Source organism: Pistacia vera, unplaced genomic scaffold (assembly GCF_008641045.1).
Source record: "Pistacia vera cultivar Batoury unplaced genomic scaffold, PisVer_v2 Contig151, whole genome shotgun sequence".
Classification (NCBI taxonomy): Eukaryota; Viridiplantae; Streptophyta; class Magnoliopsida; order Sapindales; family Anacardiaceae; genus Pistacia; species Pistacia vera.
This window is the reverse complement of record NW_022195586.1, coordinates 514507-531769: the sequence shown is the minus strand read 5'-3', so window position 1 is coordinate 531769 and position 17263 is coordinate 514507. Positions and strand designations below refer to the sequence as shown.

Here is a 17263-nt window from a genome sequence, read left to right as displayed (position 1 = left end):
ATTTGTAAAAGTCTCAGTATAAAATGCTCTCTTTTGGAGTTGCTTACTGCAGTCATACCATATAATACAGTCACAAATGGTGTAGTCAAGTCTCCAAAAGAGAGGCAATGAGTGGCATTTTTTCCAATACTTTCTTTATAATCTTTTTCTCATGGCCCATGCCTAACTACAGCCATGCAAGAAAATGTCTTCAAAAAAAAAAGTAATCAAATTTTTCTCAACCCATCTGTCCACACTATCCTTAAAGCATCATCATAAAAGATCAAGAATTTGAAGAAAACTTTATACCATTCTATGCCAACCCAGTGGATCATATCATTCAATACCCATACCTAATGCTATTTTTCATAATTTAAGAGCTAAAATTTTACAGGGGTTTTGTAACGTTCGGTAAATGAAATAATAGATAAAAATATCGCAAATAGGCCATTGCCCTACTCGCCCATTTCCAAATTCAACTAAATTAATGAGGTGATATTAACCTATGGATTTTGACTTTGTTACAATGGTATTACTAAACAATTGGAGACATTTATGGATATGAATATATCAAGTATCTGAACACCATTTTTTTTTCTCTCATCTAATTTTATAATTAATGAATAGATAATGTTAAATTAATTATTGACTTATGTTCCCACAGTGAGATGAATTAACCAATAATTGCATTAGCTAGACTTTTAATTGGCTGCTTAATTCATTCAATCTTATATGGCATGATACTTTAAACCTTCACGATGGCCAACAATATGTAAATGTTCCTGGCAGGAAAAGAGAAAATATATGATTGTTGTATGAGCGGCCCATAGTAGCTTCTGTATGATTACTGAACCTGAAAAAACTCAGCCAAGAATATCGGATAGATACGGCTTCGATTAATTCTATATAGATTTTATTAAAATAAGTACAGGAAGATAGCTCATAGAAACTCCAAGGTCAAATAAGGTCACCGTCAGTGTTTTATAAAAGAAATTAATATTAAAGTTCAAACCAGAGAAGTAACAGTTTGCAGTCCAGGAGTTTTAAGTAACAACTGGGTTTGTATATTCAATACAAATCACCATTAAAGCAATTCATTTTCTATAAGCTATCTTTTTAACCTCAGTTGTGACCTCATATATATCTCTATCTATGCAAATAAGTGTTGAGAACTAGGGATATAGAGGCTATATGAGAGGAGAAGAGAAATGGAGAGGGGTCAGAGATCAGGTCTGCCATTGAAGAGCTCTCCATGACTATCAAACTGAAGCCTATGATAATCCTGATGCAAGTTCTCATGTGCCCACAAGCCTTTCTTGCATGTCTGCAACTTGGTTCTTCAAGTTCTTGGTTAGTTTTCTTTCTTTTTTTTTTTCTCTTTCTTGCACCCTTTAATGATTAGAATTTCTGGTCATGTGTTTGTTCTTTTGCAGATAAGATAGGGCCAACTATGCTTGTACTTAGACAAGACATTCATCAAATGTTCAGGTAGAAGAAAAAACCATATTCATCCATGCAACCTATCCTAGACTTTTTTTTTTTTTTTGGTATGACAAAAACACCCTTTGATTTTTCAACTTTCTGGCTTTTCTTTCGTATCAAAACTATGGTACTGTCTTTCTGTCACTTAAATTAATTTACGAGTTCTTGTTTGACTATTGATTCAAAGAGATTGGAAAAGCTTTGTGAAGTGAATCCTTCATTGATTCAAATGTGGTTGAGATGTTGAAGAAAGAGGCCAGTGAAGGCAATGCAAGAAAGGTTTCAAGTTGTAGCAGAGCCTTTGTTTGGCTAACCAGGTAGCCAATGTATATTACTCTATCTTCCATTATTGTTTAACTTTGAGTTCTGTTTTCAAGGTTGACAAAAAAAAAAGTCACAAAATTTGTGGCCTGGTTTTGGGTTTTGGCAACAAAAAACCAGCTAGACCAAGTTACACTTGCACCAATGATTGTACGATTATCAAGTTAAATGGCCTATCGTATTTTAATAACTATTCTTCATGTGAGATGCCAGTTTCTTCGGAAATTAATCTGTTTTACCTACAGATCCTTGGATTTTACGGAGGCTTTATTACAAAGATTAGCAAGGAATCCGGAGCAGAAAATGGAGCAAGAGTGGAAGAGTCCTACAACATACTTTGAAGCCATGGCATGGATGGATTTCCTCGGCTGCTTTCAAAGTAATATTTAACTCTTTATTTCTCTTCTACCATTTTATGAATATATATCTTGGTGATACAAGTCAAAAGCAGTTTTTTTGAGCTGATACATAATGTCTAGATATTGGGTTCATCTTGCTAGTAACTCAAGTTAGATTTTAAGCACACACGATCATTTTATAGAAGCAAGTGCTTGGTTGTTTTGAAGTGAAAAAGTTTTTTATGTTAATGGAATTGAACTCCTGAATTTTGCAGTTTGTTGTTGGTTCTGTGGAATGTTAACAATGAACATAATTGAACTAGATCATGATCATACCCTAGATGTTATGGTTCATCGATCAAGTGGATTTCTAAATATTAATGCTCCATTATCCCTTCTTGAGAGCTATTCATCATAAGGCATTATTATAAGACTATGTGGCCTTAACTTCTTCAGATAATCAAGAGCTAACAAATATAGTGTTTGCAGGTGGCTCTGAAACTAGTGCCTGACAATTAACCTTCATCAATCTCCTCCTGGCAAAAGATGAAAACTATGACACCCTAAAGAGGAAATGCAGACTTTGATTTCATTACTTGGGCCTTTTCTAGAAGAGATTCACAGTATTCTGGTGAGCATTTTTCTTTTGCTTACAACACAAGTCTGATGGTGGTTACCCAGTTTCACTGTTCACCTATTTTTTCAGAGATTGCATCGCTTGGATATGTTGAAGTCCTATGAGGAGAAATTTCGGAAACAAATCAAAACGATGTACAGAGTTTGGTTATGTAGCTTTAGATTTTTACGACTACATTTTCTGTTATGTAAATATAAAGCGTAATTTTGTCTAACAGATATATCTATATAATCTTCTATATTATAAGTAAAATTCTATGTCTTGTAAGATATCCTCTTATTGAATCTTTAACTTATTTACATTTGAAAATAGAATTCTCATATAATTCATAGGCATTTATGTAAAACTAGTCTTGTTAGTCCAACAAAAATTTACGTGTATGATTCTGCAAATCATGCTTTGATTACACGTTTAAATCTGGAAGATCTGAGTAAAAGATTGTTAAGAAAATCATGCTGTGGTGAGTAACTGATATGAGGAAAAAATTTGGCATAACCGAATTTATAATAGAATATGCATCCATGACAGTGTTCTCAGAATTAGCTTATAAATGAAGATATAATGCTTTCATGGCAGTACCTAAACCCTAAACCCTAAACCACACCATCCTGACTCAGTATGAATTTCAACATCAAGTCAACAATATTTTTTACACAAACTGCCATCTCTTCATCTGCCTCTCACTTTGTTTAAAAGAATGCAGAACTATCCTCCATGAAACTTGTTTAAGATTATTTGTTAGCAGTCAGTTTTTCTTTGCATAACATCACAAAAGTTAGCCACAGAGCGTAAAAAGTTCTACGGACTTAAACTGGATGAATTTTTTCAAAGATACCCAACGGGTCGATGCCTAATTTGGCGACATTTGGATTCGAAGACTTGTGAGGAGGATCATGAAGTGCAATGAGGGCTGCAACTAAACCTGCATTGCTTGCTATGGTTGGTTCAGTGAACAATGGTTTGCCCCTTTCATCAGAGAAATTATCAAATTCATCTGGTCCTGCTACCATGGCCCCCAAAAGAACATTAGGATTTGGTTCTTTTGAGTTTAGCCATCTATCTCCCTCTTCACAAGAGTGATATTGTCCATCCCAAGGAATTGATGCACTCCTGTGGTGAACTTGTGTTGGATAGTGGTCTCCAAAGCCAACCATGTAGCTCATTTTCATAGGATTATCTCCTAATATGTAATTGACCTATAAAAAAGAGGGAAAATTAGAAGACCCTTTATGTAAAGAAGGGGAAAGTTTATTTTGCTGCATAATCAGAACCTGGAAGCCTGATATACTTAACCTGAGACATTGAGAAGCTCCTCAAATTTTCAAGGGAGAATCTATCACTGCTGCAAACACCACCCGATCGCCGCAGGAGCTCAAGGTAATCACTGTATAACTTACTGAGGAAAGATGCTGCTGCAGCAAACTGAAGTGGTTGACCATAAGCAGGCTTTAAGAGGATCAATCCACCTACATTAAGAAAATTTTATGAAGTTATAAACCATTAAATTTCCAGCCACTATATTGAATCCATGCATTTTCATGTAAAAAAGTGTACATATTCATATACAATTGATGAAGTTTTACCTTTTGTCTTATTGAACATCTGATCAGAAAGATAAGAACACATCAACTGCTCAGTCCTTTTTGATGAAGATCCCAAGGCATCTTCATAAGGGTAGCCAACATCACGAAAGAACTGAACTCTAGCTAACAAAACCTGCAATTCATACTTAGAAATTATGTCAGCTTTCACTCAAAGACACATTTCAATTCTTCAAAAACTCCATGAAGTCTTGATTAATTAAATTACCGCGTTAGCAGTGAGCTTGTTGTTCCAATAGAATCTCCCTTTCTCGGATATTTTTTCTTCATCTGCAGCTTCTTTAAACCTCCTGGTGGCATATTCAAGGTAAGAAATGTTCCCAGTAGCAAAGGACAACCAAGTTCCTCCCCAAACTAACTCATCTATGTAGCTAGTTGAGTTGTAAAACTCTCTTGCTTCTCCGCCACAATCTTCAACCTCAGTGTAAGTTCCTTGCTTGTGGCCGCCGTCTTCTTCCACAGTCGCCGCACTGTATAACGTCTCTGCCGCTTTGATTAATTGTCCAGAGTATTCCTTCTGTTCTCTGAATACCATTGATGCTGCTGATAGCGCTGCGATAATTTCCCCTGCAAGATCTGAAGCTGCGCTATCACACATCGAAACAGGTCTCTTATAGCTCATGTCTTCAGGTCTTTGCCAGCAATTTATGTCATTTCTAACCCCAGTGTGATTGCCTGCACCGACCTAAAATCACAATACAATATCTCCAGTAAATTTGCATTTCGAGATAAATAACAATGACCATAGAACATTAGATAAAAAGGCTTGCCTGAGAATAAAGTACTGTTTTATCAGAAGTGGAATTTGTGACCTTGAGCAAATAGTCACTACCCCATTTGATAATATCCTTGATATGGTCAAGCTCACCTATATCAGCATATTTTTCATGGTATTCAATAACAGTCCAGCTCAAGAGTGTTACAGTATAAGCTGTAGGAAAACTGAACTTGATATTGCTTCCAGAATCATAAAATCCACCCATAAGGTCAATGTTACTCTCACTGCCATCTTTCAATCCTGAATTTCCTCGAAATTTTACCGGACTGTTAGATGGGTAACTCCCAGCTGCAAAAAGAATTCTTTTAAGAATCTTAAGAGAAAAGAAGATGGTTTAGAAGAACAAAAGAGTACAGAAAATTACACTTCTGAGCATCATAAAACGTTAGAGCTTGGCTCAATGCAAGTGTGAGATTCTTCGAAGTTTCATGGTGGTGATGTTTGCGAGGCAAGAAATGCAGCAAGAGAACAAGTAAAGGAATTAAAAAGAGTACCGAGACAGAGATGAAAACAAAACGTTTGAAGCACTTTCTATCAGTGATAATAAGATCATGATCGAAAGATTTCGAGTATCTTGAAGGGAGTGAATCATATCCAGTGGAAGATTTAGGGGCAAGGTTGAATTCAATTTCTATAGAGTTCCATCTACTAGCTGAAGGGAGAAGCCGACCCGCCTCGGAAACTGAATGCACAAACCTGACAGGGTGCATTTCTGCATCAGATGCAGAGGTATGTGTAGGCGAACCTAGAGAGTACGGCATAATTGATGAATATGATGGTTTCCAGGAAAGTTTTATACAAGAAAAAACAAAAAGAAAAAAATGACAATTCCAAGGCTGAGATATCGATTGATTGTAACAATTCCAAGCTCTTCTTTACAAGCAATTGTTGTTCTCAGGCTGCAAGAATCAGTGCACAGTAATGTTTCTTTCTTGAAGTAAATAAAATTTGTGTGTTTCTTTTATGCTCTCTGGGGTACCATCTTTTTTTTGTGATGAACTTTCCATTTCATACAAATGACATGTGCTGTTACGTATCCATTTGACAATGGATAACTGTAATCTGTAGATATTTCTTTTAGGACTTATCGTAGGATTTTATTTTTGTATTATTATACATACACGTTTCTGGTAGAATATAAGAGATATATAGTAATTTATTATCAGAAAATTACTGATATGTTTTCCAGGAGGCCTTGGGTTCTTTCACTGAACATGTAACTGCAAGGAGAGGCTGTTAACTTAATAATTTCACAACAGATGTCAGGTCAAAGTCAATTAAATTTATTAATGATCTGTCTTGAAAGAGGGTTAGAAAACTGCCATAGTTATTACGGTGAATTCAATGCAGATTAATTTGTCTCTCTTCATGGTTGCTAGCTTGTTCCGTGAGGGTGGGAGAGACAGAGAAGTTTTTATGATTTATTTATGTAATCCTGAAAGCCTCAGCCGTCCAAACCGCACAAAATGCCACTGGGAAACAAGGAACTTCAACTTCTCTTTAGTTGGAATTGTCTAATAGCTGCTGCCTTCAATTATTTTGTTGCCAAAAAGGCATTATTCTTGCATAAATTCCCATTGAATTAAACTGCCTAGGATTGCAGGCAATCGCAAAAATAGTTCCACTAAGCACAAAGATGCCCACAAAGGGCTGAAACGTTTAAAGGTTTTCTGTATAGACTATAGAGTCCTGAAAAAGTCATTCATTCTAACTTAAGATATTATACAAAGCAAAAAATAAAAAATCCAATTTATTCTTGTGAGAAAATTTTAATTATCATCAGTAATTCGTTATCTATCAACTTGACTCCATTAGACTCATTCTGGATTATAAAAGATATCAAATTCTTTCTATCAAGAGGTTATTAACATAGTTATTTATTTATTTTTATATATCTCAAAAATGAATTATTTAATACCTATAACTGTGATAACATCATGAGATTACAACTTTACGTTTATATCAACAAAGTACATTTATTTTGGGTAGACCATAATTGTTTTATCTATGTGTTTGATACAAGTTCATCTTAATATAAGCACTTTCTCGTGTGTATTGTGGACCTCATTCAATCTGGGCCTGCAGTGAGTCCATTAAGGCCCAAGTGCACAAAAATCTCTTGTCCTATTCTAGTCTTTGGCCCACCAAGTATGGGCTGAAGTGAAACAAAATTTGTTGGGCTTTCTGATCAGAAAATCCAAATCATAACTGCTACTAGTCTTCTTGTCCACCATCTCCCACAACAACAATTACTCTCAAGTCTCAAGGTCCAGTCTTCTTTTCCTATTCAAGGTCAAGCTGCTAACATAAAATGTAATGAATCAAAATGGGGATCTCGTACTACAATTAACAAGCACAAACAACCTTCTTTGGATCTTCTCTCTACTCAAACCAAATAAACTCAAAACATCTTGGTGAGGTTTCTGTCCTCATTTTAGTCATATATTTTAACCATATACGCTTAATGATCTGTGATCCATACGCTTAATGATCTGTGATCCCATTTCATAATTTTTTTAGATTCTCGTCTGGGTATGCTTGAATTTGCTCGATTTGCTAACCCATTAGCTGAATTAGCATTATAATGAGCAGTTTTTCATTTGGGTCAAATTCAAATAGTCCCAAGTCCTTCAATGCATACCCAAGAGGTGATTTCGACATAGAATTAGGGACTATTAAAAGAACCCGGAAACCGAAAATGATCAAATCTTTCTCTAATCGCCTTCAATACTTCAAGAAGTTGCATCCACTTGTTGTGCTGTTCATTTCATTGTCAATTGCTGTTACTGTATTGATCATTTTGACTGCATATGAGAGCCATTTTCGGACGATGAGCAGCTACCGAAATTTTGATGTGGGGATTGATAAGTATCCGTTTTCGACGCTAAAGAATCTTGTAATGGTTGCTGGCCACTCTGTTTATACTAGTAGTTGTGGGAAGATTGATAAGGAGGATTCTTGGTTTTTGGAGCCTTATCAGAAGTATCCTGGTCAGGCTGCTAGTTTTGTAACACATATTGAGGAGGGAGTCAAAATAGTGGCCGAAGATGAGGATGCTATACTTTTGTTTAGCGGTGGAGAGACTAGGAAAGATGCCGGTCCTCGTAGTGAGGCACAGAGTTACTGGACTGTTGCCGAATCAAAAGGATGGTTTGGTGAGTTCTTATGCTTTTTTTAAATGTTTTTACTAGCATTGCCATTTTGATAGTGAAATTAAAAATGTTTGTATAGTTATGTTGATTCACCATTTCATTACTGAACTATGGAATCCAGAAAGTTTGTTGCAATAAGAAACGGTTCTCATATTGTAATTTCCTGGATTTTTTTTTCCTGCTCATGCTACCTATATACAACTGTGAAGTATATTTTGATACAACATTAATTCTTTGGATGTTATGGAAGACCCACCAGTAATTATCTTTTAGCCGTGTGGCTTGTTTGACATTCTGAAAGTTAGTTTTTTACAACTCAGGGTCTGTGTCGAGTTTTGACTTCTTTTTTTTTTTTTTTTTTTTTTAAGTAACAGTCTATTTATCTGTGGTTGAAATGAAAAAGAGATGAGTTTTCCATAATATTTATTTAATTCCAAGATGTTTTTGGTTGGCTTGGAGTCATGAAGATATTATTTTACTCCCAAGTGTTTTTATTGTTTTTTAGATAAGTACTTCTAACTTCATATATATTTCTTGGAACTGGTTCCATTACATGAAGGCTCTGAACCATCTGATGTTGATTCTTTGTTGCAATGTGACTTTCTGTCAGGCAAAGAAGAAAGTGTGAAATGGAGGGCAATGACTGAAGAGCATGCAAGAGATAGCTTTGAGAATCTTTTATTTAGTGTCTGTCGGTTCCGCGAACTTACAGGCACATATCCTCATAACATAACTGTAAGTGTGTTGTATTAGAAGTGCCCTGTTTGTTTTATTCATAGCTTTTATATATATACGCAATATATTTGAGATAGGGTAAAAGGATAAAAGGAGTTTCATCGGAATGTTGTTTCATTTTCATTTAGGTACATAGTCTGGCTCCTAGGATGAAATAGAGACAGTAAAATGAAGTGTCTTTATGGCCGTGTTTAGTAGTGTTACAAATCAATTTCACAAAATTTGTACAAGAGGCTCCTTGTATGCAGATTCATGCAGAAGATTAATGTAGAATTGTCCTTGATGATCAAATGAAATATTCTATAATGTTTGGCACGTGTCCTTGTCATCATTAAGTCTGAGTATAATTATATGATAAAGAGGCTATATATGCATCCTTTTCATCTATAACAAAGATGATGGAGGAGGTTCACATCTAGAAGTTCCCAGCTTGCCAATCATTAATCAACCTTTCCTCTTTTTTATTTTTGGTCTTGGCTAATGATAATTTGATCTCAAGCAAAGATAGAACCTGCAATTTCAATCTCCATGATTCTCTTGAAGAGAGACGCCTCTAGGCCCACTGGACATGGATAGCCTGTCCTTTTTTTTTGTGTGTGCAAGCTCAGGCAATTTATCTTTCCTTGTGTGAATGTCTCCATGTTTGTGCGTTTGTGCACCTTAAAATTCTCCACATACTTTAGCCAATATAATAGCCTCGTGTATCTTGGCATGTATTAATTATGTGTTTGTACAGAAGCCAAGTCCATTAGTTTCTATGACAACTTGGTCTGTTCACTTCAGCTTTCTGTTGTTAATTTAGGTATATTAGGTTTTGTCCTTTAACTGTTTAGAAGTTAAACGCTTTCAATATTGTTGCCTATCAACCAGGTTGTAAGTTATGATTTCAAGGAGGGTAGATTTTCACATTTGCATCGCTCCGCCATTGGCTTTCCTGAGTCAAGATTCTTTTACTCTGGCACCCCAGCTTCATCAACTTCCAGAGAGGCAGCCTTGAAAGGTGAGGCATTCGTAAGGTCTCAATTTGAAGAAGATCCATATGGGTGTTCAGGTTCACTTAGACGTAAAAAAGTAGGCCGTGATCCTTTTCATCGGGCAATACCTTACCCCAAAGGATGTCCTGAAATTGAAGGTTTGTTCAGATATTGTGGACCAGCTCCTTATACTGGGTCTCTCCCTTGGGCTCAATTAAATTAACCACTGCATGTTATTTCTCATGATCCGAATGTAATTAATCAACCTAAACAATCGCACGATAGATGCTTGAGCTGATAGTATAATGCTTGTTCAAAATTGTTCTTTTCTCAATTCAAATTATATAAAGGTGAATAGATGAGAATAAATTTGGCTGCAGCTTAGAGAAAAATGTGTTGTCATTATTAGATGAGAGTTAGTAATTGTATTGCTTTGTTTGGGTCCAGAAATGAGAAATTTGCTTTCCAGAACATGTATTGTAGTGAATCTCCTGAAATTGTAGTTTATGTTACTACTAACAAAAGGCGAAATCATTTTTTTTTTTTAGAATGATTTTCTTTTTATCTGTCATTCCATGTTTTATCATAATTTTGGGACTGAAATATTCATAAAACGCCCATGATAAGACGAATCAGCTGATAATGTATGTCCTGTAAGCTTTAAATCAGCTTCACAAATATTCAATCTGAAAGTCATAACAAAGAAAAGAAACAATGCTTCACTTCATTCACCCAAACTGAAGTGCCCAGTTTGAGCATTTATTGTTTGTTTATTAGTGTTACAAAAGCATAGTCTGGCAACATTAGCCGCTAGCCAGGGCTCTTGAATACAGGGCAGCTCGAAGCTACTGCTTCAGCCGAGCCGTCTATTTTAGCACCCTTCAGAGTTCAGAAGACCGCCAAGCAATTCACCACGATCGCAAAATATCTCCACCTTCACAATTTTGAATTTTCATCTCTTCATCCATCTGTTTTACAAAGAAAAGCATTAACCCAAAGTGACAGAACAATAAAGGGAGAAATATTTAGTGTTACTGAAGTTGAAGAGACACCTCAAAAATGCCCGTGCCATAGAATTCTACTAACTCCCCAGTGGGGGCATGCCCTTTAAAAGGACCTTCCATGTAACCCCAGTGCCTGAACTTGTAAACAATATTCGGAAGTCCAGAATAAACCTGGAGAATTTCCAAAGCAAACCGTCTAGGGAAAGTTGTGGTGAGAGCCCTATGTGATGATATTGAAGTTTCATCAGCTGGGTTTGTAGCACCTTTTACTCCGGCAAAGAAGTTTGCAGGAATGCGTTGTAGCCGCCAAGCTTGCTTATATCATCCAAACTTAGCGCTTTCCTTCCCGCAATTGCAAATGATGATAAAAATGTTTAAACAATTACGTGGTGACTCAAATTCATGTATTTCGGTTGGTTAATTACCATTTACACGCTGACAGTATACTCCTTTGGATCAAGTGTTTTAAAGTCTTCAATGTTTACTTTATGGAAATTTTCCATTTCCCATGTTTTTATAAGGTTCTGCACCTTTTCTTCAAGAGATCCAGGAGGCCAAATCTTCCAGGCAGAATCACAGGTTAGATATTTAACACTATTGGGCCATGAACATGAACTAATATATACATAAGATCAATTATAAAAGAGAAACAAAAAGGGAGAGAGACCTTAGTTCTGCCGTCTTCAGGAAGCTTATTGACAACTTCATAGTTAGGAGGTGAACCAAATTGCCATTTGGTATTCTTTTCTATATCTACTTGTAAGAGATAAGGATACTTATCGCCCACAATACCCGAAGTTGCCATCTTATTATTCTAAGCAAGCATAGAGTAGAGTAAACGACTTTTTCCCACCCCAATAATGGCCTAATGACACTTTTCCACCCAAAAAGTTTTAAAATATAACTTTATTACCCAAACGTTATATTTCGTTAATAATTTCCGTTAAATACAATGATATTCATTGCAAAGACAAAAACACATTCTCCCTTCTTCTTCTCTTATCAGGCCTTTTGTCAAACAGTTGGAGTGCCAACTTCAAAATCTCTGGTCTTCAATGCCGGAATCGATCCAAAAGCCCAAAAAAATAACACCAAACACTTCTAAAACATTCCCAATCATCAATTCCATTCAAAAACTCCAAAACTAGCTCCAATCGAGCCCAATAACTCCAAAAGCATAAAAATCCTAGGTGACAGTGGTGGACAGCGAATAGCAAGCAACCGATGCCGGGGTTGTTGAGGGTTTTGGTTGGGGGATGTCGGTGAAGCAGTAGGTGGTGAAGGGGATGATTTTCGGAGCAAGAAGCGACTGGAATTTGGCAAGAAAGTCACAACAGTCGCGTACATCAAAGGTTGAAACCTAGTATTTTGTTAGAGTATGTGCCCTAGAGTCAATCAATTATTGTAAAATTGACTATTTGTAATAATGTTTTTTAATCAATAAAAATCATTTTATTCTATATCGTGTAAATCATAACTATATGTATTGATATATGTCCTTAGGATGGTAGAATCGTGATGGGGGTATCAATTGTTTTAAATCTTGACAGTGAGAACTCTATGATCACATATGGTGGCCATTCTAGAAATGTCCGTAGCCCCATTATTATTCTGACCAAGGACACAAATAATACAGTAAGACTATCATAGTTTTGAATGACCCTGTCGAAAGACAGTAACTGATCTCACTTGTCAAGGTTGTTTGTTGACAGCCTGGTATAACGCATGAGTGCTTATTGTGGGCAAGTTCACTAGACAGACCCACTAGAAGATTCCATATAGATGGTAACCTCAATGTCTATGGAATAAATCCTCTAGCGAATGGTGGTGTATGTAATCCTTAGACTTGATATCACTAGAGCACTTTGTGCATCAATTGGTGTAGTTTGACACTAGCATAACGTAGTTATATTCAAAGCTATCAATACGGTAGTGATTGGCTGCATTGAGTAGTGTATCAAGACTATGGTGGATCGACAAAGAATTCATCACTCCTAGGTACGGGAGCAGTTATCTCACTACGCAATTCAGTAAATGGCAATGACACTAAATCTGTGGCCACAATGAGATTGAGTTATTGTTCAATCCAATTTATTTATCCGGTTATTGTTCTAGTAACTGAATACAAATATATCGAGAATAACTAAGGTTGACACTATTTTTGTACCTTAGCCTCGATGAGATAACAATATGATGAAATGATTTGATTGCACGGTAACCATATTGTTGATAGGTAGCTATTTCACTGAATCTGAATCTATTGGGTGGTCATGATGCCTTGCTGGGGGCCAATTTGGATCTATGTGTAGTGAGACAATTAATTGGTGTTAATCGCGATATTACTTATTACCAATATGATAAGGAACCTACGGGTCACACACTTAGAAGATAATTTAAAAATCAGTTTGTGAAAGGAGAATTTTCGTCTTTTAGAATGAAAGAGTATTTTGATAATTTCACAGTGCAATTACATTTGTTGAGGTTGTTGTCTATATTTAATTTAATATTAAAATTAAATTAGTGAGATTATATTTAAATATATGTACGCATATATTTAAATGGATTATTATTATTAATTAAATGTGTGTATATATATATATTGATTTATTTTAATTATAATAATAATTAATTAAAATTTAAAATACAAATTAAAGGCTGTTTGGTTGCAATGGTGGATTAGGGCTCAAGCCCATGACTATTCCTTATTAGAATAGAGTTTTAATTGTTATAGTGCAACTTAAAATTAAAACAATATAAGGGTGCGTTTGGTTTAGTATTTTGGATAGGATTTTAAGGGTAGTATTGGGTTATTGGATATGGGAGTATTACGAGGTAAATTTTAAAAATTTATAAAAAAGCCCTTAGGTTTACTAATTTAACTAAAGACCCTAACATGTAAAATGACAAAAACACCCCCACCACTGCAGTGTCAGATTCCGGCCACCACCGCCGGAATCTGACCGGAAAATTTCGTTACGGCACAGACTTGTCGGATCTGTGCCGTAACACATCGTTATGGCCTTTTCCGGCTAGATCCATGGTAGATCTGGCCGGAAAAGGCCAGATCTATGGTTTGTTTTGGCCGTCGACGGCCGGAAAAGGCCAAACGACGGCCATCTTTGGCCGTCAGCGACGGCCAAAGATGTGGCCGTCGTTTTCGATCGACGACGGCCAAGATTTGGCCGTCGTTGACCGTCAACGACGGCCATTTCTTTGGCCGTCGCTGACGGCCAGATCTGGCCTTTTCCGGCCAGATCCGTTGTGGATCTGGTCGGAAAAGGCCACAGCGGTGAACTTCCGGCCATTTCTGGTCGGAAGTTTGGCCGTTGTACAGATTCCGGCTATCACCGACGGTGGTTGCCGGAATCTGACAAGTTGGGTTGATGGGGGTGTTTTTGTTAATTTTAAACTTTTTTTTCAGGGGGTATTTAGTGAAATTAATAACCTTATGGGGTTAAAATGTAATTAAAAAAAATAGGGTAATATTTTGAGAATATTGTACCAAACGCAATTTGAAAAATAGGATCCAGAATAGGGATAAAAATATTAAACCAAACGCATACATAACAATTTCATTCAACAAAAAAAACCCAACCACCTACCCACTCTCTCTCTCACGTCATGTTCATTGATTGAAGAGAAATATTTTTCTCTTCTTGATTCTTTGAAGATCTTTGATTCTTGAAGCCACCTTGTTGTTCTAGTAAAACAACAGGTGATTCTTCGGATTATCTTCGTGTGGATCAACGTACGTGTGGTTCTATATTGAATCGGTAACGAAATAAAATCATAGACACTTGAAGGAGCCTCCAAACGTGCATAAGATTCCTGATCCTTTGAATGGATTATTTTATTTGTACAAAATTTTTGTTTTTAACATGTAAACAATTTAATCAGTACCCGGATCTCAGCAAAAAGGGGCCATTGATCTATCCTTTATTTTTATTTTTCCGCTGCATTGGTTAGATCAATTCGTAACATTCGCGTTGCCATCTTTGGTCCATTTGGCCGGAATTCGGTGTCGTTGACCTTCCGCATCACCACCACTAGATTCCCTATTCTCCCCTAACCAAAACCCCCTTGATCCCCACATCGTTTACCCCACCGTTCGTCGGCCACCGCAATTAAGGGTTTCCCTTTTTTGCGCCGATTCTGCCTGATTCGAGCCGCCAAATTTCAATCTTCCACCACCCTTCAACCTCCAACCTCCCCTCTTCAAAATCTCTCAAACCCCGAAACTTGGTTACTTGTTGTTCGTCGGTCATAAATGGCATCCCTCCTTCATCGTTCATTGTTTTCTCAGCAAAGTGGAATTTTAAATTTTGATTTTTGATGCATAATGTTAATTGACCATTATAACAGACTTCTGATCATCCTGCTATTCTTCATAATGAAATTTATTAAAATTATTAACAGAATTATGCTTTGGGTAATAAAATTGTATTTTAAAATTTTCTGGGTGAGAAAGTATCCTTAAACCATTATTGGGGTGGGAAAAGGAAAAAGTCGTTTACTCGCATAGATTATCATGGAACAAATTAGACTTTATGTTACATTTGGAATCATGGATCTTACATGTGGCCAGTAAGTGTTCGGTGTTCCTATCATCGTTATTGGGTTATTCTAAATGCATGTGTCATCTCATTTATTAAGTAATTGAGATACAATTTAATTAAATATATAGTATTTAATTTGCTACCCATATATGTTGATGCAATAATTCATACCAATCAGATATCCAGTCAGCCCCGGAGGGGACCGAGCAAGATGTGTGCATGATTACGGATAACTAGCAAGGTCGTCGAAGCGACATACTAAAGCAAAGAACAAGAGAAATTTTATAGTGGTTCAGCGATTATGAAAACCAAACATACATCCACTATCATGTCATTTTTTTGGGGTGTTACAAGGTCTACTGAGGTTAAAAAGGGACCATGAGACCAATGAATTTGGTTCTCTCGACCTACTCTCTTTAACTCTTTCTAAAATTATCTAAGTGTTTATCTCCTAAACTTTACTACCACTAGAATCGAAGTTTGAAACGAAGGCCGCGGGCTCTTTTTATACCCATCTCGTCTGACAATGGTTGAGAGTGGGTGTTATGGGGTTTCTTGCACGTATAATCCTCCTAATTAGGATTTGAGTTAGTATAACCCATGCTTGTGGTAGACCGGACCATGGTAATGGCAGTTTAACCCATACTTATGGCAATAATCACCTTATGGTGGAAGTCAAGCACCAAGGGGGTGTCACGTGGGAGGATCTTGGTCGTCGGGCATTGATATACTTTAGGGACATGTGGCACAAATCTGAACGTCCGGGAATTGGGCATAACAATATCATTGTTATTGCACAAGAAAGGAAACATAAGGGAACTTTCACAAGTTCTCTGAAAACAAAATTATAAAACTAATACTTTAAGGTTGATTATACGAATAATTTTTTTTTTTTTTCATTCAAAACTAATTAAGAATAAAAGATACGAGATAATTTTAAATTTCAGAATTAGACAAGGAAAAAAAAAAAAAAAACAACTTAAGAATATGACAAAATGAAATGACGAAACTATTTTCTTGTTTTGTAGATTAAAGATTTTGTTTATGGTTGTATCCAATAGTATTTAGAATTCCATATTTTTCATAGATTTGTATCCAATAGTATTTATAATTCCATGTAGTTCATAGATTTGTATAATAGTATTTAGAATTTCATATATTTCACAGATTTGTATAACCATTACTGGTTAAAAATAATAATAGAGGAAGAAGATAGGGAAAATTTGGGAATTCAATTGTGAACATAATTTATTTAATAAATTTTATTAAATTCGGAGTCTGGAACTAGAAAGAGGTTTGATGGGGCTTAAATAACAACATTCAATAAATTTATCAAACACCAAAACTAAATTCACTGTCACATAATTGCAAATAATAAAATGGACTAAAATTGTTAAACTAAATCCATGTTGTAGATATGAATATCATTTCAAATGACGTAATTGACTCCAGGCTTTTTTATTCATTTGGCAAAGATAAAACAAAAGTTTGAAAAGATTAATATACAATAAAAAAAAAAAAATTAAGTCAAATAGCGGTTAATTGACGCAAATATTTGTGAGAGGTTTAGTTTTTCAGAAGGCATAAGATTAACTTCAGCTAGTCAAACACTCTGGGAGAATCTGGAAACCCAAATTAGGATCGCAATGGCGACAGGACAAGGGGAAGTACAGCTGCAGAGCTGTTTAGAGAAGCTGGTAAGAAGG

General features: G+C 35.9%; 2 protein-coding genes and 1 pseudogene across 2 annotated transcripts; 2 read left to right on the top strand and 1 right to left on the bottom strand.

Moving 5' to 3' along the window:
* The first annotated feature begins 484 nt into the window (after positions 1–484).
* Positions 485–3225, top strand: LOC116124265 (annotated as a pseudogene).
* Positions 3226–3231: 6 nt separating this feature from the next.
* LOC116124264 (endoglucanase 25-like) lies at positions 3232–5897 on the bottom strand. The gene is made up of 6 exons (XM_031409958.1): positions 5501–5897; positions 5129–5424; positions 4567–5043; positions 4341–4473; positions 4051–4223; positions 3232–3953 (listed from the first exon to the last, which is right to left on the bottom strand). Exons 1-6 carry the CDS (start codon positions 5895–5897, stop codon positions 3564–3566), a joined length of 1866 nt encoding a protein of 621 aa, XP_031265818.1. The 3' UTR covers positions 3232–3563.
* Positions 5898–7620: 1723 nt separating this feature from the next.
* On the top strand, positions 7621–10541 carry LOC116124292 (uncharacterized protein C57A10.07). Its single transcript, XM_031409998.1, has 3 exons — positions 7621–8291; positions 8899–9023; positions 9894–10541. Exons 1-3 carry the CDS (start codon positions 7721–7723, stop codon positions 10218–10220), a joined length of 1023 nt encoding a protein of 340 aa, XP_031265858.1. The 5' UTR covers positions 7621–7720; the 3' UTR covers positions 10221–10541.
* Positions 10542–17263: the final 6722 nt, after the last annotated feature.

What these genes read in the sequence shown, in the direction of transcription:
- LOC116124264 (XM_031409958.1), bottom strand. Translation starts at nt 5,897, where the DNA reads ATGCCGTACTCTCTAGGTTCGCCTACACATACCTCTGCATCTGATGCA. An exon ending in ACAAGCTCACTGCTAACGCG is followed by an intron (nt 4,474 to 4,566) that starts GTAATTTAATTA and finishes TATGAATTGCAG; the next exon opens with GTTTTGTTAGCTAGAGTTCA. An exon ending in GGAGCTTCTCAATGTCTCAG is followed by an intron (nt 3,954 to 4,050) that starts GTTAAGTATATC and finishes TCTTTTTTATAG; the next exon opens with GTCAATTACATATTAGGAGA.
- LOC116124292 (XM_031409998.1), top strand. Translation starts at nt 7,721, where the DNA reads ATGAGCAGTTTTTCATTTGGGTCAAATTCAAATAGTCCCAAGTCCTTC. An exon ending in CGAATCAAAAGGATGGTTTG is followed by an intron (nt 8,292 to 8,898) that starts GTGAGTTCTTAT and finishes ACTTTCTGTCAG; the next exon opens with GCAAAGAAGAAAGTGTGAAA. An exon ending in CATATCCTCATAACATAACT is followed by an intron (nt 9,024 to 9,893) that starts GTAAGTGTGTTG and finishes CCTATCAACCAG; the next exon opens with GTTGTAAGTTATGATTTCAA.